Source organism: Biomphalaria glabrata, chromosome 13, assembly GCF_947242115.1.
Source record: "Biomphalaria glabrata chromosome 13, xgBioGlab47.1, whole genome shotgun sequence".
NCBI lineage: Eukaryota > Metazoa > Mollusca > Gastropoda > Planorbidae > Biomphalaria > Biomphalaria glabrata.
Genome location: NC_074723.1, coordinates 33,528,886 through 33,551,468, shown reverse-complemented (window position 1 = coordinate 33,551,468; position 22,583 = coordinate 33,528,886). Strand labels below are relative to the sequence as shown.

The 22,583-nt window shown below is 35.1% G+C and overlaps 3 protein-coding genes across 3 annotated transcripts; 2 read left to right on the top strand and 1 right to left on the bottom strand.

Moving 5' to 3' along the window:
* Positions 1-801: 801 nt before the first annotated feature.
* Positions 802-5,993, top strand: LOC106077844 (uncharacterized). Its single transcript, XM_013238545.2, has 2 exons — positions 802-915; positions 5,389-5,993. The coding sequence occupies exons 1-2, from the start codon at positions 852-854 to the stop codon at positions 5,910-5,912; spliced, it is 588 nt and encodes a 195-aa protein (XP_013093999.2). The 5' UTR covers positions 802-851; the 3' UTR covers positions 5,913-5,993.
* Positions 5,994-10,218: 4,225 nt separating this feature from the next.
* LOC106077847 (uncharacterized) lies at positions 10,219-15,409 on the bottom strand. The gene is made up of 2 exons (XM_013238548.2): positions 15,317-15,409; positions 10,219-12,813 (listed from the first exon to the last, which is right to left on the bottom strand). The coding sequence occupies exons 1-2, from the start codon at positions 15,363-15,365 to the stop codon at positions 12,347-12,349; spliced, it is 516 nt and encodes a 171-aa protein (XP_013094002.2). The 5' UTR covers positions 15,366-15,409; the 3' UTR covers positions 10,219-12,346.
* Positions 15,410-18,428: 3,019 nt separating this feature from the next.
* Positions 18,429-22,369, top strand: LOC129922491 (uncharacterized). Its single transcript, XM_056008917.1, has 2 exons — positions 18,429-18,582; positions 21,741-22,369. The coding sequence occupies exons 1-2, from the start codon at positions 18,519-18,521 to the stop codon at positions 22,319-22,321; spliced, it is 645 nt and encodes a 214-aa protein (XP_055864892.1). The 5' UTR covers positions 18,429-18,518; the 3' UTR covers positions 22,322-22,369.
* The last annotated feature ends 214 nt before the right edge of the window (positions 22,370-22,583 follow it).

Sequence of the window (22,583 nt, the reverse complement as noted above, 5' to 3'; positions counted from 1 at the left end):
ATCTTTTTTTTTTTTGTTTTGTTTAAAAAAAAAGTTTTAATAAATATAATTATTTAAAGATCTTTTTACTTTTAAAACAAATAATACTAAATAGAAACTATCAATCTTTTATTATAAGTTGATCAAAGTAAATCGGTAGCCGAGTAGTTGACATTGTAAGACTGTAAAGTCCTTCCTTTATCATTTTAGTGTAATCATATAGATCACTTCACGTCATATTTTCCACATCAACATTTTAACTACTTTCAACTTCCAACAAATTCACCAGGTGATTAGGTTTAAACACATACAAGATTTTAAATTAATTCTACAATTGTCTCAGATGTAGTTTCTACGCCACAGCAAAAATTACGAATTGGTGGAACATGTCGTCCTTATTCCTGAAAATCGTCTCCATGGACAATTACTGAAAGGAGAACTGTGTCATGTATTTAGCAGACGTATGCGTAGAATATGAAACCTACCCAGGACTTGTATGTGGTGGGCATCTGCAGCAGACCAAACCAGCTTTTTAAAGAGAGGATTGTACTTCATGCCATCTCCGGGTTCATAAGAAAGGGCTCATCTTTGACCACAAAGTTATAGAGTGAGAGTTTAATTCTGATTTCTATAAAATAGGAATCTGTTGTGTTAAATCCACACACACAAAAATATTTTGTATCTTGTAAATAGCATAGCTTTACAAAATTTTACTTTCCTCCGCCTCTGTGACTTCCAATTCTAATTGTAGTTTTTTTGTGTTTTTTTTTTTTACTTTCATTTGGCGCAACTTTCATTTGGTATAAATACATATTTTTTTTTATGATGAGAACTAATAGTGGTTTGTTGCTGTTGTAAACATTTGAACAAAAATGTTTCTAAATTCTTTATTATTACTTATACTCATTCATGGTCATTACTGTTTCGTTGTAAAAGGTACGTAATAATGTGAGAAAGATGGAAAGAAGAAGAATAGAATCCCGTAGAAACATGTAGAGATTGTGTGTTATTTTGTTTAGGCTTATATTAAACTATATACATTGAACCACAAAAAAAAAACATTAACAATATCAAAAAACGGTTGTATAAAGTGTAATTTTATCAATTAGTTTAGATTAGAAATGTAATTAAATTTATAATAGATCTGGACTAACAATAATAAACCTTGTTAAATTAGAAATATTTTTTAGAAATTGTTGTTGTTAAGTGTAATTGTATGCGTTTAGTTTTATTCCTTGTATGCTTTTAGTTTTATTCCTTGTATGCGTTTAGTTTTATTCATTGTATGCTTTTAGTTTTATTCCTTGTATGCGTTTAATTTTATTCCTTGTATGCTTTTAGTTTTATTCCTTGTATGCGTTTACTTTTATTCCTTGTATGCGTTTAGTTTTATTCCTTGTAAGCTTTTAGTTTATTCCTTGTATGCGTTTAGTTTTATTCCTTGTATGCTTTTAGTTTTATTCCTTGTATGCGTTTAGTTTATTCCTTGTATGCTTTCAGTTTTATTCCTTGTATGCTTTTAGTTTTATTTCTTGTATGCGTTTATTTTTATTCCTTGTATGCGTTTAGTTTTATTCCTTGTATGCGTTTAGTTTTATTCCTTGTAAGCTTTTAGTTTATTCCTTGTATGCGTTTAGTTTTATTCCTTGTATGCGTTTAGTTTTATTCCTTGTATGCTTTTAGTTTTATTCCTTGTATGCTTTTAGTTTTATTCCTTGTATGCTTTTAGTTTTATTTCTTGTATGCGTTTAGTTTTATTCCTTGTATGCGTTTAGTTTTATTCCTTGTATGCGTTTAGTTTTATTCCTTGTATGCTTTTAGTTTTATTCCTGCTCTATGATCCTATTACTTGTCTGACCAGTTAGGAGAAGGTAAGGAGAAGTGGAGGGCAAGAAGGGGGGTATCCATGTGAATGTTAACGTGATCGCTATTTAAATGCATACTCCAACTCAGGGCTCAAGCCTCCTCAAGGTAGCTAATTCAACTTATACCACCACACCTGTCTACTATCATCTCTTTCCCTTATTTGATACGAAACAAAATTAATTAATTACCAATAGTTGGTTAACTAATTAAAATTATGCCTTCAAGCTGAACAGGAAGTACTAAATGTGTAATACTATGTCTTTCAACAATATATTGTGTCGGAATTGCGACTTAAGGATCGTATATGATAAATTTAACCTCTGCAGTTTCCATATTGAAAATATCCCACTTGTCCTAGATCTAAATTAAAAGATACAAGGCTAAATTTTCGAATAGTTTTATGAACCGCAAGTTGGAGGATGAGCGATACGTGAGTCAGTGAAATAATCAGGGCCTTTGTAAATATAGCATAGATTTCTCCATAAGAAACACATTAAGAGACTTCAGCAAGTATTGTAAATGAATGCTGAAAAGCAGAATTACTCAACGACTAAAAAAAAAAAAGCATTTGGAAGTTGGGGGGGGGGGGGATGAAATGATAGTGGATAAAAACTTCGGTGATGAAGTAACCAAAGATGAAATGACTGGGGCAAAAGAGACCAGAGATGAAGTGACAGGAGATGAATTTACCAGGGATGGAGTGACTGGTGATATGGTGTGTGTGTGTGTGTGTGTGTTACCAAGGTGATTATAAAGGAAGGGAACATTATTTGTTTTTATAAAATGATGCAACATAAACGGCTCTTTCATAATCTAAATGTAGAGACGTGTTATTATATCGAGTTATTTTTTTAATATTCCATCCAAAGTTGAGCTTAAATATATCTTATACTCTTAAGGGAGCAATTCTTATTTGTATGTATGTATACATTGTATATATATATATATATATATATATATATATATATATATATATATATATATATATATATATATATATATATATATATATATATATATATATATATATATATATACTTTTTTTCGAGAACGGCTCTAACGATTTTCTTAAAAATTTCAAGGTATATGTCAATAAATGAGAAAAAAATGCTCAACTCATTGACCACAAGAGAAAACTCGAGATCGACCGTTATATCAGTTTGAAAATGATTCATTATCGAAAAATTAATTTTGACTAGAATGTTTTATGAATGAAAATTTGCCGTGACGTCAAAGGGAAAAAACAACTTGACACCGCTTACGTCACTGGGCTTACAGCAGTACACTAAAACATTTCTTTGCAAACAAATACATCAATAGACCTAATTAAACATTTGCGCACCATCGCATTGTATTGTATTGTAAGCTCTATTAGCCTTATCAACAAAGTAAAAGCTACCTACACAGCTCTCCGCAATTAAAGTGTAAACAATTAATAAAGATCACAAACCACAATAACCGAACATATCACTGCAAACTTTATTTCATTTTTTTCGTCCATAGTTCCATAATATGTTAATCTACTACGTGTTTGTAAGAGTCTGTGCATACAAAAGTATATACAAGTACAAAATAAAAAGAAATAAATGTATATGAATTGCATTGTAATAATGGAGTACATTATTTATAGTTCAAGTCTTATGCTTATAGTATTCACAGAGCGCTATGGTCCAGTCTCTATAGCCTCTGGACGTAGATTTCCTTGATACTTTTCTATAAGTCTTGACTTCGAGTTCAAAGATTAAGGAGGAATGCAGTATTTTACGTGCCTATGCAGCCCCAGCTGCGACCCACATAGTTTGCCACATTCAACGCAAACCTAACCGGTGGTCGATTTAGATTCTCTTTTCGCCGTCTACATCAGTCATCGGCAGTGGATTTTCTTTTCGTCTTTTAGTTGGGGGAATAAAAGGCAGTTGTTCGTTGTGCTGGCCATATGACACCATTCTTAACCGTAGGCCAGTGAATCTAATGACATTTACATTATCTGCCTTAAAGACCAAAAGGTCTTAAATGGGGACTTTACTTTAATTAAAAATGATATACTTCTACAGCGGTTTAGATGTCTACCGACTACCAAATACGAAACCCCATTAGTAAAGAACCATGATGAGATTACTCCCTTAGAGCTCGCATGCTGGCAATGAGTTTTAAGGTCGTACAAGGACAGCCCTAATGCCTCACACGAACCAGTTCTCTCTCTATCAAATCCTTGTCCCACTCTTACTTCATGCAGAATGCGACCTTCATAAAGAATGTGGTCTTTTGTTTTATCGTCTTCGATGCAGTGGTTACACCATATGTCGTAGTCTTCTAGAAACCGTCCGAAGTAAGTATCTATTGGACAATGACCTACTTGAAACTGGGCTAAGACGGCCAGTGTTTAGTCACCTACCAGTATTTTGGTGCTACATGTCAGCGACCGTCAACAAAATCGTGGATGATTTATTGTCTCGACTTTTGGTTGACAGTTGTTTTTTTTTGTTCGCCGATTAACAGCTTTTTTTTTTTTACACTTCAAATTTCTTTTCAAGGAAAAAAAATAAATACTAAAAAATATGAGAAAAAACACAATTTTTAGCGGCCCCCGAAAGGGGAAAAGACGCTATTAGTTTTGTGTGAAATGTCTGTCCGTCCGTCCCGTTTAGATCTCGTAAACTAGAAAAGATATTGAAAATCCGACATCACAATATTTTAGACCATTCTGATGCAACGGCTACTTTTTTTTTTTTTCTGAAAGCGAAAAAATCTCATTTTTAAAATCAGTTATGCAAGCAGTTTTTTAAAGAGAAAAAGCTAATTAGTATGCATTATATGTTAGACCTAAATTAAAAAGAATAGTAATCTTGTAAACGTCATTTTCGTAAATATTTTTTTTTTATTGCGGATATATTTCTTTTTTTTTTTTTTTAAACATTCGAATAAGAGATTGATCCTTTTCAAAACAATTACATCTATTATAAGACTTCAGTTAGGCCAGGAGAGGAGCGGTAGCTGAGTGGTAAAGCGCTTGGCTTCCGAACCGGGGGTCCCGGGTTCGAATCCTGTTGAAGACTGGGATTTTCATCTTCGGAATCCTTGGGCGCCTCTGAGTCCACCCAGCTCTAAGGGGTACCTGACATTAGTTCGGGAAAAATAAAGGCGGTTGGTTGTTGTGCTGGCTACATGACACCCTCGTTAACCGTAGGCCACAAAAACAGATGAACTTAACATCATCTGCCCTATAGACCACAAGGTCTGAAAGGGGAACTAGTTATGCCAGGTTCACATCTAACTCTACATTCACCTACACCTATCCTTTGATCTGCTGTAACCGTTGGGACACTACACAAGATCTGTCAACCTTTTTTCTCCATTCTTATCTCTCATTTGTCTTTCATATAATTTCATTTGGATGTTCTTTCTGAAAATATTGAAGCCTGCCTGGGTGGACCAATTCGAGGGCCGATTTTAAGTTTGTGTTTCCACACAAACTGTCTTTGTAACCTTGTTAAATTATACAATTTTGTTTGAAATTTAAAACATTTTTATTTTCTGTTTCAGATATCGAGGATCATTTTTTACCCGAAAATGAATTTAAAAGAAAAATCTCTGATACTCCAACTCATGCATTACGTGAGATTTTCCCTAAAACATCTTTAGAGTTGTTTAAGAAAGCATATTTTATAGAGTCGATCAAATTTTCTGGCAGCACATATCTCTTGTCAAAAGATTCACTTTTCTTTTATCCAAGTTTTGGCCAGGCCATGTGTGGACTGGTTGGAGGCTATCTTGTGGAAGTTAACACCATTCAAGAGCTTGAATTTATCAAACATTTTCTGTTTGAAAAGGCGTCTCGCTTCGGGATTGTAATGGCAGGGGGCACAGATGAAGATCATGAAGGATTGTGGATCAACAGATACAGCCAAACCAAAGTAGACTCTCTCTGGAACGCAGGACAGCCAGATGATTTTAAAGGTGGTCAAAACTGTCAGGTTTTTTACAAACCTTATAATTGGAATTTAGATGACAATTCATGTGTTTTTAACAGTAGAGAGGTTGGCTTCCTATGTGAAGTAAAAGACTGAAATATGGACTACATATTATTATGTTTCATGAAACTTACATGAAGTTACATTGAAATTAAAAATTCACGCACGGAAACAAAATTTTCTTTTCTTTTTTAAACAATAGAATGTCAACCTTACAAAAAGAGCAAAATATTGAAATAAATTGTATAATTTAAACTATAAAATTGCATTGAAGTATTCGGAGATGAACAAATCGATAAAAGTAAATAAAATCAAGATTACAAAGAGAGTTTGTGTTATCACACAAACTCAGAGGCGGCCCCCGTCGGAGTCGCATCCCAGTCGGATCCGCCTATCCGCAAGGAATAGTCAAGACTTTATTTAATTTTGATGGTCAAAAATAATAATGATTCAAAGATTTATTTGCCGTTGTAAAAAATATATCATTTTAATGTTTTGCATGTTTCTGATGTTCTTCTAAGTTGAAAATATTTAACTTCTTGCTGGTCGACGGAGGGTGGCAGCGAGCAGGGTATGTATGCGTCATGTTTGTGTGCTAGACTGTCGTTCGGATTTATCGATGGTCCCTGGTTCAAACCCTGCCCTTTCCCATCCCCCTTCGTCATGCGGGAGGTTTGGACTAGGAAGTAAACTATCTTCAATTCTAAAGGAAGATCCAAAACATGTAAAACAAACAAACAAACAAACAACCCGGGACCGTCGAGATAATCAGTTCAGAACGCTAACCGCGCGACCAGGCATTGCTCTTAACTTAATAACAAACTGGTTACTTAAAATAAAAAAGCCTAGATAATCTATCAATAGACTGACTGCAACATTAAATTTAAAAAAAAATATTACTTTTAGTATATTATAAAATTGCAAAATATATCTAGGCATATGGAATCAAAATCTACACTTTAAGTCTAGATTTAGATCTAGAAATTGAAATTCTAGATCTTCATCTAGTCTATATAATTCTTAACTAGACCTAAAAATTCTAGATCTAAAATCTATAATGATTTTAATTAGAAAATAAAACTAGATTTATTGTAAAAAAAAATATAGAATTAGTGTTAAAAATCTAGAATTAGTGTAAAAAAAATCTAGAATAGAAAAATTTCTTAAGCCTACGTCACACGGCCTAGTTCGACTAAAAATGTCTTTAACAATACGAGAACGTTGGCGAGCTTCAATAAATATTAGTGCACTGAGTTCTAATGAACATTTCATTAAACAATTTAGTCCATGTGACTTAAAGAAAAAAATACATGACGTCACACAGCCTATTATATAGTTAGACTAAAAATGTCTTTATTAACACGAGAGAGAGATCTCACGAGGGTACATAGATATATAGAAAACTGAGTTCTTACAGTATTTCATTTAAAGATGTGTGACCTATATATATACAAGTTTTATTTGTTAGAAGAGGGAATTACAACTGTTATTTGGCGTTAGTGGATTCTTGTAATAAAATTCGGAACAATTTTAGCGACGATTTGCTAGATTATTAATGTTATGTAGGTCGATTTCTTTTTCAAAACTAAATCCGGAACATTCTTTACCGATTAAAACCATGTTTGTATGTCTCAGCAAGAAAATTAAATATAAAATAAGTCTGTTTTTTTCAGTATCACTAAGTCAAATATATTTTTAAAATGTACAAGAAATGTTTACAACAAATTTAAATATTAGTTAAAGGTGTTTGTTTTTTTTCTGGTCAACTAGCTGCCAAAATCCGATATTAGGTATGTGCATGCTATTTACATACAAAGTGTATTCTTAGCCTTTATAAACAAACAGAAATGTTTTCTTTTAATTTTGACATCTAGTAGACCAAATAAAACACCTTAACAAAACTAGGAACAGCTAACCCCTTTCGAGATTCAGCGAACGATGCGTTTTTTATTTTATTTACAATTCACCTTTATTTTCTTCTGTCCTTCTTTATGCCTAGCGCCCCTAACCACCTGTTTGGCTTCCAACGCCCCCCAACTTCAACAAAACGCCCCGCCGGGGGGCGCTAGTGCCCACGTTGAAGACCACTGGTCTAGATCTATTACAAATAGAATTACCTGACTAATTAATACAGCTATGCTTTAAGATTTTTTTTAAAGTGCTTTTTAATATTTTTTTATATTTCTTGTTTTTCATTCCTGACAGTTTGGACTCTTGAATCACTTCAGACCAATGTTAACTCTTTCTCCTTATATTCACATTGTTTTCTTTCCGATACCGAACGTTAGTACGCACCTGAAGAGCCAATGTAGGGTTACAACAACAAAATAGGCTAATCCAGGGGTTGGCCAATTACGACCCGCGGGCCATATGCGACCCGTCAAAGTCTTTTATGCGGCCCGCCTACAGAAATCAGGTATTCCCACAAGTTTATATATATATATATATATATATATATATATATATATATATATATATATATATATATATATATATATATATATATATATATATATATAATGCAAGTATATTTAAGAATAAATAATTCTAAATATGTATATAAATTTTAGAAAGTTCTGATTCTTAATACTTATGAGGAATAGACAAAAGAAACATTGTCTCAACATTCCATTCAGGAAAGTTTAAAGCAAAAGAAGATCTTTCTTATTAGCAATCCAAACATTCAAAGACATAAACTTTAAATTTTATAGTATTTATTCAATGTTGTGAAGAACTGTGTTGAAAGTGTTGGGTTGCCTCTGCATGTATAACAACTGATGGAGCCCTTGCTTTGACTGAGAAAAATAGAACAATATCCCAAACATGAGCTCTTACAACGGGAAAGTTTTGCGCAAAACTGCATTAAATATCAAACATATTATTGGGCAAATTGTATCAGTAATGAAACTTATCAGAGCTAAAGGTATTAACCACAGATAGTTCCTAAAAGTACATAAAGATTTGGAAACAAAACATACACAATGGTATCCGCTGGTCTAGCATAGGCAGCATGGTATTGAGAAGAAAATATCTCAAGGAGGAAACTATGTTACTTGGACTGTGATGAATATTTCTAATGAAGAGTGGAAGACAGGCCTCACTTTTTACATCGGGAGGATTGCAGTAGGTTGTTTCCACATGAAATGTATGTGCATGTACATCTGTTAAAACAAAGCTATCCCATTTCTCAAGGCTTGTCTTGGCTACCTAGAAGGGGGCTCGAGGTTCGACACCCGATTCGGGCAAAGTTGTGTTTTCTGAGCGCCTAAAGGCAGCACGGAAAACCAACTCCTAGATACCCCCTCCCCCCACTGGTCCACAACTAAGATTGGACCAAAAGCGCTCTGAGCATGCTATAAGCATGAAGGTAGCGCTATATAAAAGCTATAATAATAATAAAGGCAAGCAAGTGGTTTTTGTCATTTTTCTTTGTTGAAAGGTTAAACTGGATGAGAAGTACAAGACTTTTTTGGATTCCTTGATTGTGAATTCGAAAGCAAATTTTAAAACATCAAGAGTTTGGAACACGTTTTCAATACCCTCTGCTTACCGTTTTGTGTAGAAGTTGATGCAGCTCCATAGGACATACCTCCAAACAAATTATGACCTAAAAGAGAAGTTCCATTCAGTTCAGTTTTATTTCCACACTTTAAAAAACCCTTGCTGCTAACCTTTCACATTATGGGTCCTAATACATCTATGAACTATGCTGTGTTTCCTCTACTGAAAATAAAGTAATTACAGCAGGTCGATGCTGACAGACGGTAACTTGACAGCAGTCCCTGGGATAACAACTAATAAGCTAGTTCCACAGTTCCGGAACATTATGTCCGAATGTAAACAGTTTAATACTTAACATTAAGTACTAATATGGTGAAATGTTTTGATTAAAAAGACTATAGCAAAATTTTATTTCTTTTTTTCGTAAAATTAGTTTCAGAAATGGCTCTTGTTGTAAATTTTCAATTGGAAATGTTTAAAAATAAAATGAAATTTAAATGTATAAAACAGTTAGCTAGCGTATTGTTCTGATTTGTAATTACATATACATTTGAGCGACCCTTATTCCCAAAATTTGTTCAATGCGGCCCTCGATGGAAAAAAAATTTCCCACCCCGTAGCTAATCAAATTAATTATTTATTTTCATATTTTTATATTTGTTTCAGGCTTATCAGCTAGACTGCAAAATATGTCCCACTAGTAAAATTATCAGCAGCTACGTTTTCTACTAAGGGCACACATACAATGTGCACTGCAAATGGACTTGAATCAGACTGAGAGTATACACTTTGAAGTTTGGAACAGTCTTATAGAGTGTCTCTTTTTGTTCTTTACAGTCTCGTTTTGGTTCCACAAGAGTGTAACAAGAAAATAAGACAACTTCTATCATATTTCAGAATTTATTTTAACAAAATAAACCCCAACAAATCTACAACAAAAAATGACAAAATTAAAAAAAAAAAACATATTCATAAAATAAATACATAGATATACATAACACCTTTGAATGCAATAGAATGTAAACAGATTTTGCACGTTTTACAAATAAGATATCGACGTTTTGTTGTAGCTGAATTTAATGTTTCTAGACATAGTTTTGATATCAATTTTCAAAATTTGTACAATAGAAAAGGTAGACACGCTTTAAAAAATCTGCTTTCTAGCCAAAGTTTGTCTCCATTTTATTTTATTTTATTTTCCTTTAATTTTTTAAACTGGCGTACATGTTACATACATATGGTGGCACTATTAGCTACAGTATATTTCAAAAGAAAAAAATTGTGATTTATTATAGTGAGATAACGACCACTATTGATCTTTTAACTTGATTACTCCGCCTAGAACAGGACTAGACGCAAACTATTCTCAACCATACAAATTCCTTTAAAATGATTTCTTTGGTTGGTTGTGTTTGCGGGCTTGAATGTCACTGGTCACATGACCCGATTACAAGGCCGAAATAAAGCCTCCGAAACATACAAGCACATGGGAGAAACAAAGGTGGAGAGAAAGGGATGAACCAGGGGCGGACTCTTTGTCCGAATCGCCCATGCATTTATATACATATGCACATCATATGATGGGCCTCCAATTATAGGCATATCAGTTCTCAAAATCATTATGTTATTTTTTATAATGTGTCTATAACTGTTTGCATGCTGTAAATCTTTACAAGAAATATAGGCCGTTTGTCGCTTTTTATTGCTATGTTTGTAGGCCCTACTAATAGCTCTATTACACTATTTTTGAAAATGTGTTAGATTAATTTAGTACTGCACTGTAGTCTGCAAAAGATGTTTTTAACATGACGCTTATATAGCCTCTTATATATGAAAATAGTATACATTTTTAAAACAATTTAATGCGTACCTTAGTGGAATTCATGTGGACCTTTAGGTGGTCCTACCGGCCCATTTCAGTACCGGCCCAGTGGTCATTTGACCAAATGCCTATATAGTCAGTCCGCCCCTGATCCTGATAAGGATGTTGGTTTTCTTGTTCAATCCCCGCCCAGTGCAATAAACAATGTTCTTAGGTACTCCAACAGGAGGCCGATCTTGCTACCATGTTGGCTCATTGGTATCCATTAACAACCAGTTCCACACTCTCGCAACGTTAAAGCGTACTAAATGGGTATCTAGTGATGCACGCCCATTCTAAATAAAATGCATTTCCTTATAACCAAGAAGGCAGAAAACAGATTCCTGACAGTAGATTGCCGATGGCTGAGACGGTTTGAGAGAATGTATGCAATACATAGAACTACATAATGCGAAATAAAGGGAAATTTGAATTTTTTAGTCATATTCTGTTTCTACAAAAGGAGGTTATAGAATGCAAATTAAGTTATACTCAAGTCCTTAACTCCGAAAGTGCTGGCGTAGTAACACATTAGATTGTGACTAATTTACACATTTAGTAAAATCACTCTCCTAAATTTTTTAAATTTTTTTTTTCAAAGGACACATTCATTTGAGTGTAACACTTATTGAGTAATCATTCGTAGGTATATTCTGAAAACATGGTTACATTAAAGAAACTACAATTCTTTTTAATTATCATTAACAGCTTCATTATTCTAGATCAGGGTTTCCCAAAGCGGGGTACGCGCACCCCCAGGGTTACGAGAAGAGTATAAAAGGGGTACGCATTGCAACTCATTAACTACGCTTCTCCTTCTCGCTGATGCAAATGAATACCATTTATAATGTTACAGTTATTTTTATTAACACTTTATATTTTTTTATTATTTTCATTAATAACCTTCTATTTTACTAGTGCTACTCAGAAAGGGGAAGATTACTTTTACCTTTACTACTCAGAATTAGGAAAATTATTTATGAGGCTATACATTAGTTGAAAATGTGTGAAACACTGGTCTAGGCATTAATTGTTATACAGTAATAAAAGCACTAAGATTATATGACATTTTCACATATATTTTAGTTTATAGTATAAAAGAACTTTGAATATTGTTTAATTAAAGATACGTTTGATTACAAGTTAAGAAAAATGAAAATCGAAGAAGTCAGTTTACACTCTCGACTTCGCAGAGGAAGCCTACATCCTGTTTGCTGTTATAAACGCAGGCAATGTCTCCGAGTTCCCAGGAATAAGGCTTGAACATACACTGGCAGTTCTGCTGGTGAATTGTATCATCAGGCTCTGTGCGGTACCAAAAAGGAACCACTGGGGTCCCACTGTACCGATTGACCCACTTGCCTTCCTGGACTTCATCGGTGCCGCCAAGCATGACGGCCCAAAAGCCAAAGCCCTGGCTTGCTACGAAATTTTTAACATAATCCAGCTCCTGTTTCGTGTTTATTTCAGCCAGGTAGCCTCCGGCGAGCGCACACATCGCTTGGCCGAAACTCGGATAATAGAAAATATCTTCTTTGGATAGAAGGTAGGTGGTGTTGTTGAAACAGGATGAGGCCTTGAAGTATGCTTTTCTAAAATTGTTTAGTGCCCAAGAACAATTAATTTGTTGTGAGTCTAAAAAAGAAAAAAAAACAGAAAAAAACATAATGCTTAATATAATGTGTAATTAAATCAATTAGCCTGCATCAGTCATGTAATTAAATTTATAATAGATATAGACCAGGGGTTCTCAACCTGTGGATCGCGACCCCCTAGAGGGGGTCGATTGACGATTTGCCAGGGGTCGCCTAAGACCATCGAAAATATGGATTGTTATTGTCTATTCTTCTATTGCTCTATGTGTGTGTGGGTGGGGGTCGAGGCAGAGTGGAGGATTGTAAAAAGGAGTCGCCGAGCATAAAAGGTTGAGAACCGCTGACCTAGACCAACAACAATAAATCTTGTACTTGTAGAGGGGGAAAAAATCTTGACCGTTCCTCCATGTTCTCAGTGTACTCCATACTATAAACACTTATTATGTGACACACATACAAATATAGATTGCTTTGCATCCAACTTTATTATTCAAATGACAAGTACAATAATTACTGTCCCTGAGCGGACGAAGCCTCCAGAATTGTCGGTATCCTTTTTCTTTTTTTTGTGTTGCTTATACTTTATTTTCTTATAGACTTCTTCAAGGTGACGAAAAAATGGTAAGGTACAACAGACACGGTACCTGCCCGGACGAAGCCTTAGATGTCAGGGTTCAACTTATATGCTTTTCTTGTCTTGGCTCACTAGGGGGTTACTTGATTACTTACAATTAATTATTATTAATAAACTTCAACTCTATGAATAACAATAATACTTTCCTTGAAATAACAATGATACTTTAATACTTTAATAATATCCAATAGAGCACAAACAATGAATCAACTTCAATAAATATTTAATAAAAAAAAACACCAGTACAGGAATCGACTATCCAACCTTCCTGGACCGGGAGCAAGACCTCACTAGCTAACGCACTCTCTCTTACATTCAACGAAGACTTTATCACTCAGTTCACCACACGTGGATATAACAATCATACCAAAATATAAAAAAAATCAAAGTAACATTCATTCTTGCCATACCTTCCACTGACAGTGAATAGGTATATTTTTAACAATTTTTGTTTAGCAATATTTCAATCATTTAGATTTCTGAATGCGCTATGATCCTGTCACTTGTCAGAACCAGTTGGGAAAAGATAGGGGGGTGAGAAAGAAAGGTGTATTTCTGTTAATGTTAACGTGATCGCCTTTGAATGTATTTTATTTTTTAAAAATTACGACTTAAATTCAAACTTTCGAGGGCTCAAGCCTCCTCATGTCGATACAGCGACCACTATCCCAGCGGACTGCTTATAAAAATAGATAGATTTATAGTTATCTAAAAATAGTTTTATCCGACGCTTATGAACGATGTCACACAAGAAGTTTAATACTTAATAAAGGGAACCGTCGAATGTCGTATTATCTAAATATCTACTTCAGAAAATAAATCCGACCTTCCTATACAACTGCCAGAAGTCTTCGGTGTATACTTTCGCTACGTTTCAAAATCCTAGTCCTGTTCTTTTATGAACACCTCCCGGGCTACCCTGCCTCATAGTGGCGCTCGAGTGGAATGATCGTAAGTGGAAACGATTAGGCTAAAGGGTATCAAAATAAGACTCCCGTGGGGGTGCCTAAGAGGGTGCGAGAGCATCCTCATTGCACTGTGCGGAGTTGTAAAAAAGCTCCCACAACCTTGTCAAAATCCAGGCGCTGTCCCTCAAGGGGCTGTTACATAAATGGCGTGTCCTGCACGGTTAGCCTGGTATAGAAAAGGAAAATGGCGGGGGTCTTAGTGTACGCGGCCTCTTGCCGCGAGTCTGACCCATCCGTCAGACAGAACAGTGTACACTGTTCATTTTCAGGCCAGTGAGAGGGAGCTCTTGTTCACTTTTGCTGGCTTAGAGTTCCAAGAGCTGAAGGCTCAACTCTATCTGACAGTTTCAAGAAGAAGAAGAAGAAGAAGAAATAAACACCTCACTGTCTCAATTTATTTCCTTTACCCTTTATCAAACACAATAATTAATTACCAATATATAATTGTCTACTTGCTTATTTTGTTTATGTTAGGTACAATAAATAATTATTAAAATTATCAACTTGATCGGCGAATACGTAAGGGAGAAATAGCGTTAACAATTATTTAAGGGGACTAAACCCAACATATTTAGACTTCCGTGGTCACTGGGGTATTAGTTTCAGTTGTTCCTATTAAATGAATTATGAATAAGGAATTACCAGTAATTAGTTTTCTAATTAGTTACATTCTTAAATAAATTCATGTTTTCTCTATGTCAATGAATAATTGTATGAAGTTTAAGCTTCAACCGAGAATGGATGTGCGCTTATTTTATGAGACAGACAGTGTTAGTTGATATAAGCTTTGTAATAAACCTAATTAAAGGCCAGACAAGTAGATATTTAATAGTTGTGTCCCTTGGATGTTTTCGGGCTCGCCCTTTGGATGAGTTAAATATAGCAACATAATAAACACACAATCTAAGCCAGTACAATTAAAAATCTATACAGAGACTTACGTGCTACAGAAAGCAGTAAAAGGCACACTGTACAAACCAAGGTCTTCATTGTAAAACGTTTTATGTAAAGTCCATGTACAGAATGCTTAAGTCTCCCTTATATAGGATTTGGTTTTAACAGACATTCACGGCATAAAACAAGACATCAAAAAAGATTAAAAAGCAATCAGTAGAATTGACATGCCTAGTCGCTAAACAAAAGTAGGTTTAATATTCCTTAGGAATGATGTAATGCTGAGATCGTTTATTCATGAATTTAGTAACAGGATATGTCTCGCTTCTTTCTTACTTGAGTGATGCAAAGCTTTTGTTTTGTAAGAAGATAGAAAGGCTTACTTTTTGAATACACAATGTTTTGTTTGTTATGCTTCACATTTTAAAAGTCTGTTAATAGTTCACAAGTATGTAAAAATGTACAATTTTCGGAGTTTCAAAGATGACTCACACACAAAGAAAAGTCTCAATACATTAGAAGTTGATCCGACTAAACGTAATGTGCGATTACATGTTTTAAATACAGACAAAGAAGTTAAGCTCGAGAAGAGATAGAAAGAGAAAGGGGGTGAAAGTGTATGGAGGAGATCGATATATAAGAAAAGAGAGAGAGGAAAAGAGAGGGGAAAGGGAGGAATAGAGAGAAAGAGAGAAAAGAGAGAGATGAAAAGAGAGAAGAAAAGAGAGAGGGGTAGAGAGAGGGGAAAAGCGAGATAAAAAGAGAAAGAAAGAAAAAGATATAAAGAGGAAAGGGAGGGAAAGGAAAAGAGAGAAATGAAAAGAGAGAAAAGAGAGACAGGAAATAAGAGAGGGAAAGAGAGAAAAAGAGAGAAAGAGGAAAAGAGAGAGAGAGGAAAAGATAAAAGAAAAAAGAGAAAATAGAAAGATTAAAAGAGAGAAGAAAAAAGAGAGGAAAAGAGAGGAGAAAAGCGAGGATAAGAGAGAAAGAGACAGAGAGGGGAAAAGAGAGAGAGAGAGATGAAAGAGAGAAAGAAAAAGAGAGAGAGAGGAAGAAAGAGGAGGGAAAGTGAGAGGGGGAAAAGAGAGAGGGAAGTTGAGAGAGATGAAAAAAGAGAGAGAGAGAAAGGAAAAGAGAAAAAAATCACATAGAGAGGGAAACAGTGAAAGAAAGAAAGAGAATGAGAGAGAGAGAGAGAGAGAGAGAGAGGAATGGAGATAGAGAGAGACTGAGAAAGAGATTGGGAGAAGAGAAGAAATGATTGTGTCTGTTAGGCTGAACATTTCGACTTGTATAATCAAGTATTAACACTCACCTAGTGTCATTAAAATAATAACAATAACAAATGGACGAGCTCCCATCCAAATCACAAGAAAGATGACGCTCTTTATAAGCTATCCCGACAAGACCAACGTCTAATCTTTCGACTCAGAACCGGACACAACAGAATGCGACAACATATGCACCGGAAGCTCAAAAGTGGAGCCAGTTAAATCTGCCCATGTGGAGTGTCACCAGAAAATGCCGACCATGTCCTCCAAAACTGTTCTCTTTACCATGAGACCCAATAGAAAGAAAACTATATGGAGATCTCCCTGATTTGGAAACCACTGCGCAGTTCATCTCATATATTGGTCTAGTTATCTGAACACTCCAACATAAAAATGAGAACGAAGAAGAAGAAGAAGAAGTCATTAAAAGGATACCATGTTACCTAGACATTTTAATATCTAATATTACATAATCAAACTCTTGACACCAAAGGTGTAGTGAGCAAAATGTGCGCCTTAGTAAAAGGTATTTTATCGCCGACCCCCCCCCCATTTTCCATGAACATCACATAAAAATATAGGCTGCGTGTAACGCCCCCTGATGGTGGCGCCCGAGGCATCCTGCCCTCTCGCCCCTCATGTCACTACGCCTCTGCCTGACACCGCTTATATCAAGGTTACACAAACACTTCTTAAGCCACACACCTGTAGCCCTCTCGTCTGCTTGCGTAATAAAGCCCACAAAACACACACAGAGAATACACAATCTTTAAATAAAGCACCTCTCCCCAAATAGTGTGGCCTTTTAATCTTTAAAAGTACGCAGTATAAAGTAGGCTTCAATACACACCTTTATCCTTTTCGTCATTGACAGGATGTAGTTGCTTTGTTTTACATTGATCTAACATCTAACACAGCGGTTCTCAACCCTTTAAGCTCGGCGACCCCTTTTTACAATCCCTCACTTTGCCTTGACCCCGCCCCACCCTCACACACACACACACAGCAATAGAAGAATAGACAAAACAATCCATATTTTCGATGGTCTTAGGCGACCCCTGGCAAATCGTCAATCGACCCCCAAAGGGGGTCGTTACTCACAGGTTGAGAACCCCTGATCTAACAGACTACACCGCCAGAAGGTGAAAACTCATTATATAAAATAACACTTCTAAGCTCAGTGGGCATCACAAGACTAACCCAGGGGCGTAGCACGAGCGTATGACAGTCATGGTGTTTTAGGGTGACGTTTTTAGAAGCTAGAACCTACATTTAAATGATGCGTTAGTACATTCAGGGAGACTCCATTTGGTCTTCATTAAACTCATTTATGGGGAGGGGGGGGCAGTGACATATTACTGAGAGCCAGGAAGGAATTTATAAAACTTACGCCATAATAATTAAACTTAAATTAACACAAAAAAAAAAAAAAAAAAAAAAAATAAACACAAGAAGCATAGTGTAGTTAAACACGCACGAATACACTTAAATAGAGGTACATTTCTAACTTCGTTTTCCCCATAAAACCTTAGGAGTATGAAACAGATTGCTGAAATCAGCCAAAAGAGCAAATAACTTTACTGATTTTAATCCCCTGATATACTTGCTCAACTTAGTTAGCACATTGCTACAGTCTCTTTTTTTCTATCGAAGTAATTTCTGCAATTTTAGAACATAAACATTTTTGTTTGTACTTTTCAAAGAAGCATTTATAATAATATTTATTTTCATCTTTTTTATTGCATTTTATATCACTTTCGTATTGTATTTTTGTATAGAACTCTTCTATAGTATTTTTGTGTAGTCCTCTTGTATAATATTCATTTGCTTTACATCAGTTACAAATGACTTACAGAATTTAATGAAAGTAGGCAAAGTGATCCGCCAACGTGATTGTGACACATGGTGTTGTATAAATACACATATTTTATATGCTGTACATTGTGACTCAGTATTACAACTAACTGTCGGAACAAAAATGATGTTAAAGTCATGGATGTTGCTCATATTTCTCTCTGGTCATTGCTGCTTTGTAGTCAAAGGTAGGTAATGTTTTGAGGATAAGAGAGAGAGAGTCAGAAAGAAAGAGAAAAAAAGAGAGAGGGAGAAAGAGAAAGAGGAAAAAATGTAGAAAGATAGAGAGCGAGCTCGAGAGAGAGAGAGAGAGAGAGAGAGAAACATGAATAGAATAACAGAGAATGAAAAAATAGAGAGAGAGATAAACAGACAGAAAAGTAAAAGAGAAAGAGAAATATTTAGAGAAAAAAGAGAACGAAACAGATAAAAACAAAGAGAGAAATATAGAAACAAAAGAGAGAGAAAGTGAGAGAAATTGAAATACATACAGACACAAAAAGAAAGAGAGAGAAATAAATATAAATATAAAAAGAGAAAGGAGAGAAAGATAAAGGGAGAGAAAGAGAATGTTAGAAAGAGAAAGAGAGACAGAAAGAGAAAGAGTGACAGAAAAAGAAAGAGACAAAGCTAGCAAGAGACAGATAGAGAGAATGAGAAAGAAAAGAGAGAGAAAGAGAGAAGGATAAAGAGAGAACGGTAAAAAAGAGAGAGATAGAGAGAAGGAAAAAAGAAGAAAGACGAAGATGATAAAAAACAGAGAGGTAGAGGCGAGATAGAATCTCATTTATCTCACTTACCTCATTTATCTCACTTATCTCATTAATCTCACATATCTCATTTATGTCATCTATCTCACGTATCTCACATATCTCATTTATCTCATCTATCTCATTTATCTCATCTATCTCACATATCTCATTTATCTCATTTATCTCATTTATCTCATTTATCTCATTTATCTCATTTATCTCATTTATCTCACTTATCTGACATATCTCATGTATCTCATTTAGCTCATTTATCTCACATATCTCATTTATCTCACATATCTCATTAATCTCACATATCTCACATATCTCGTTTATCTCATCTCTCTCACGTATCTCGTTTATCTCATTTATCTCGCATATCTCGTTTATCTCATCTATCTCACATATCTTATTTATCTCATCTATCTCACATATCTTATTTATCTCATCTATCTCACTTATCTCACTTATTTCATTTATCTCATCTATCTCATTTATCTAACATATCTCATTTATCTCATTTAGCTCATTTATCTCAACTATCTCACGCATCTCATTTATCTCATCTATCTCATGTATCCCATTTATGTCATTTATCTCTCTTTTTTTACATATCTCATTTATCTTACTTATCTCATTTATCTCCTCTTTCTCACTTATCTCATTTATCTCACATATCTCATTTTTCTCATCTATCTCATTTATCTCATATGTTTAATTTATCTCATCTATCTCACTTATCTCATTTATCTCATTTATCTCACATATCTTACTTATCTCATTCGACGCTCAGTCACTACTTAACTTAGGGGCAAGTAACCATGCTGGCAAAGATTTCTTATGGTAACATGACCTCGCTATTCCCAGGATCCTCCTAAGCCATCATGGTTACTGGGTCGCATTTTAACTTGGTGGCTTAGCATTAAATCGCTTGACTGCCGAGGGTCCTGGGTTCGAATCCTTGCAAAGACTCAGATTATTATTTTCGGCTTCTGAATCCACCCAGATCTAATAGGTACCTGATGTTAGTTAAGAAAAAGTAACCGCGGTTGGTCGTTATGCTGGTAACTTGACATCCTTTTTAACCATGTTCCATAGGAGCAGGTGACCCTTAAGTAATCTGCCCCATAGATCACAAGGTCGGAATTTTATTTTTACTTTAGTTTCACAAGCTTACGTAGACGTGCAGACATTGGTTGTATTTAGGAAGTGGATCTTGTGTGTTTTTTTTTTGTTGTTTTTTTTATCTCCTGACATAAAAACAATCTTACAAGATCTTTCTTCTAACATGAAGGTAACCGTACGATTTGACCTTTTTACTTTTACCTATTCTTTAGTCAATTGGACTGTTGGGGCACCAGGCGAGACTCGTCGACCGTCTGTCTACACCTCTCTCAGTCTTTGGCCTGAGTTAGAACCTCTTTCAAAAGCAGGCCCGTCCATTCTTTTATGTTGTCTTCTAACCGTACGATTAATGCGCCTAATAAAGACCTACGCTAAATATCTCTCGATTATCATTTAAATGTGAAGGCGCTGAGGCTGAGTGGATTAGGCGCTTGGTTTACGAGCCTGGGGTCCAGGGCTCGAATCTCGGTGAAGAGTGGGATTTTGCATATCGGAATTAGAACGGCGCTTCTTAGTGCACCCAACTTACATTTAGTTTAGGAAAGTAAAAATGGTTGATCGTTAAGTTTGCCACATGACACCCTGCTTGTTAACCCAAACTAAAGTGTCAACTGTTAAAGAGGAGAAACAACAACTTTGTTAAAATGCTCTGTATTCATGTCATATTTCAATTTCCCCAAAAAATCCACCAACTATGTGTTCAATAGATCTCTTTAAATTGTCTACTTCAAACAAAAATGTAGGAATTTTAACATTGGTAATATTTGTACAAAGCTTATGTCAGTTCTGTCAGGTAAAAAGGTTTGTACATGTTATTTCTCGGACACCCAATTTAGGATGAAGCTGAAATTTTGCATAATTACTTTTTATCTGACAAAGCAAGAATTATTTTTTTTTTAGATTAACCAGATAGTTAATTAATAATTTTGTTTGGTATCTCGAACAAGGGAAATAAATTGTACTTGACTGAAGTGGTGATATAAGCTGAATTAGTCCCTTTTAGAGGTCTCCACTTCATAATAAGTTTGAAACAAACTATAGGTTCTATACATAACCTTCTATTTTAACATCTTTCACTGGCTGAGTGGTTAGTACGTCTGCTTGTGGAAACGTGAGGTATGAGTTGGGAATCTTGTAGTTTCCTGTTGTTTTTTTTTTATAAACGATTTTAAAAAGCTATTAAGGTACTAGTCACTCAGTTTTTTTTCCCTCCCTCTCCCCCTCCATTTTCTCAACTGGTCCAGACCAATGATAGAATCATAACGCATTGAGAAAGCCAAAAGCATGAAATAGCGCTAAAACAAAAACAGTTGGAAAATTCTAATGGCACAGTTTTACTGATGTTGGTCTACATCTATTACAAATTTCATTACATGATTGATCCAAACTAATTGATATGATTACACTTCGTATCAGCTATGTTTTTTGCTTTTCTAAAAGTAAATTTGTTTCTCTTGTTTTTATTACAGATTCCAATGTGCAGTATTTATATGGTGACGAGAAAAAAAGAGAAATCCCCGAGCCTGTGTCTCTTTCTAAACGAGTTACTAAAACGCCTCTAGAACTGGTGAAGAAAGCATATTTCATAGAGTCAAGAAAACTTTGGGACAGCACCTATCTCTTGTCAAAAGAATCGCTTTTCTTTTATCCAAGCTTCGGCCAGGCCATGTGTGGAATGGTTGGAGGCTATCTGGCGGAAATCGACGGAGCAGTGGAGCGTGACTTTATCAAGTCGTTTTTATCAAGTCACGCATCGAAATTTCAATATGTTGTAACAGGGGGCACGGATGAAGACAAAGAAGGGACTTGGGTTAACCGATACAGCCAAACTCAAGTTGCATCTCTTTGGTTTATCGGTCAGCCGGATAATTTTCAAGGAAGCCAGAACTGCCAAAGTTTCGTGAAACAGAACGGTTGGGTCTTAGCGGACAGCTCTTGTGTGTCTAACGGTAGAGATGTTGGATTCTTGTGTGAAGTTAAAGATGATTCGACCCAGTACGTCTCCTTCGACATGACGGATCAATTGGCTTCGTTAAAAAACAATAAATGAACGTGTAAATCGTAGTTTTAAAATTATAAATAAAACAAAATGTCCCAGTTTCAAAGAGTTGCTAATTAAAAAAAATTAGCTTTGTGATCTTAGGTTTGCAAGATGCAACTGTGAACATTTTCTATGTAGGTCACAGCTCAGGGCTACGTATCCACGGGAAATAATGCATTCCGCACTAAGCTTTGTACTTGAAGGCAAGCCTTATTATTATTATCAATAAAGTAAAAAAAAAAAGTTGCTATAACTGTTTGCAGTCATTTTT

Excerpts from the sequence above, each read along its gene's own strand:
- LOC129922491 (XM_056008917.1), top strand. The coding sequence starts at position 18,519 with ATGATGTTAAAGTCATGGATGTTGCTCATATTTCTCTCTGGTCATTGC. Across the intron at positions 18,583-21,740 it reads TTGCTGCTTTGTAGTCAAAG|ATTCCAATGTGCAGTATTTA; the intron begins GTAGGTAATGTT and ends TTTTTATTACAG.
- LOC106077847 (XM_013238548.2), bottom strand. The coding sequence starts at position 15,365 with ATGAAGACCTTGGTTTGTACAGTGTGCCTTTTACTGCTTTCTGTAGCA. Across the intron at positions 12,814-15,316 it reads TTTACTGCTTTCTGTAGCAC|ACTCACAACAAATTAATTGT; the intron begins GTAAGTCTCTGT and ends TTTCTTTTTTAG.
- LOC106077844 (XM_013238545.2), top strand. The coding sequence starts at position 852 with ATGTTTCTAAATTCTTTATTATTACTTATACTCATTCATGGTCATTAC. Across the intron at positions 916-5,388 it reads TTACTGTTTCGTTGTAAAAG|ATATCGAGGATCATTTTTTA; the intron begins GTACGTAATAAT and ends TTTCTGTTTCAG.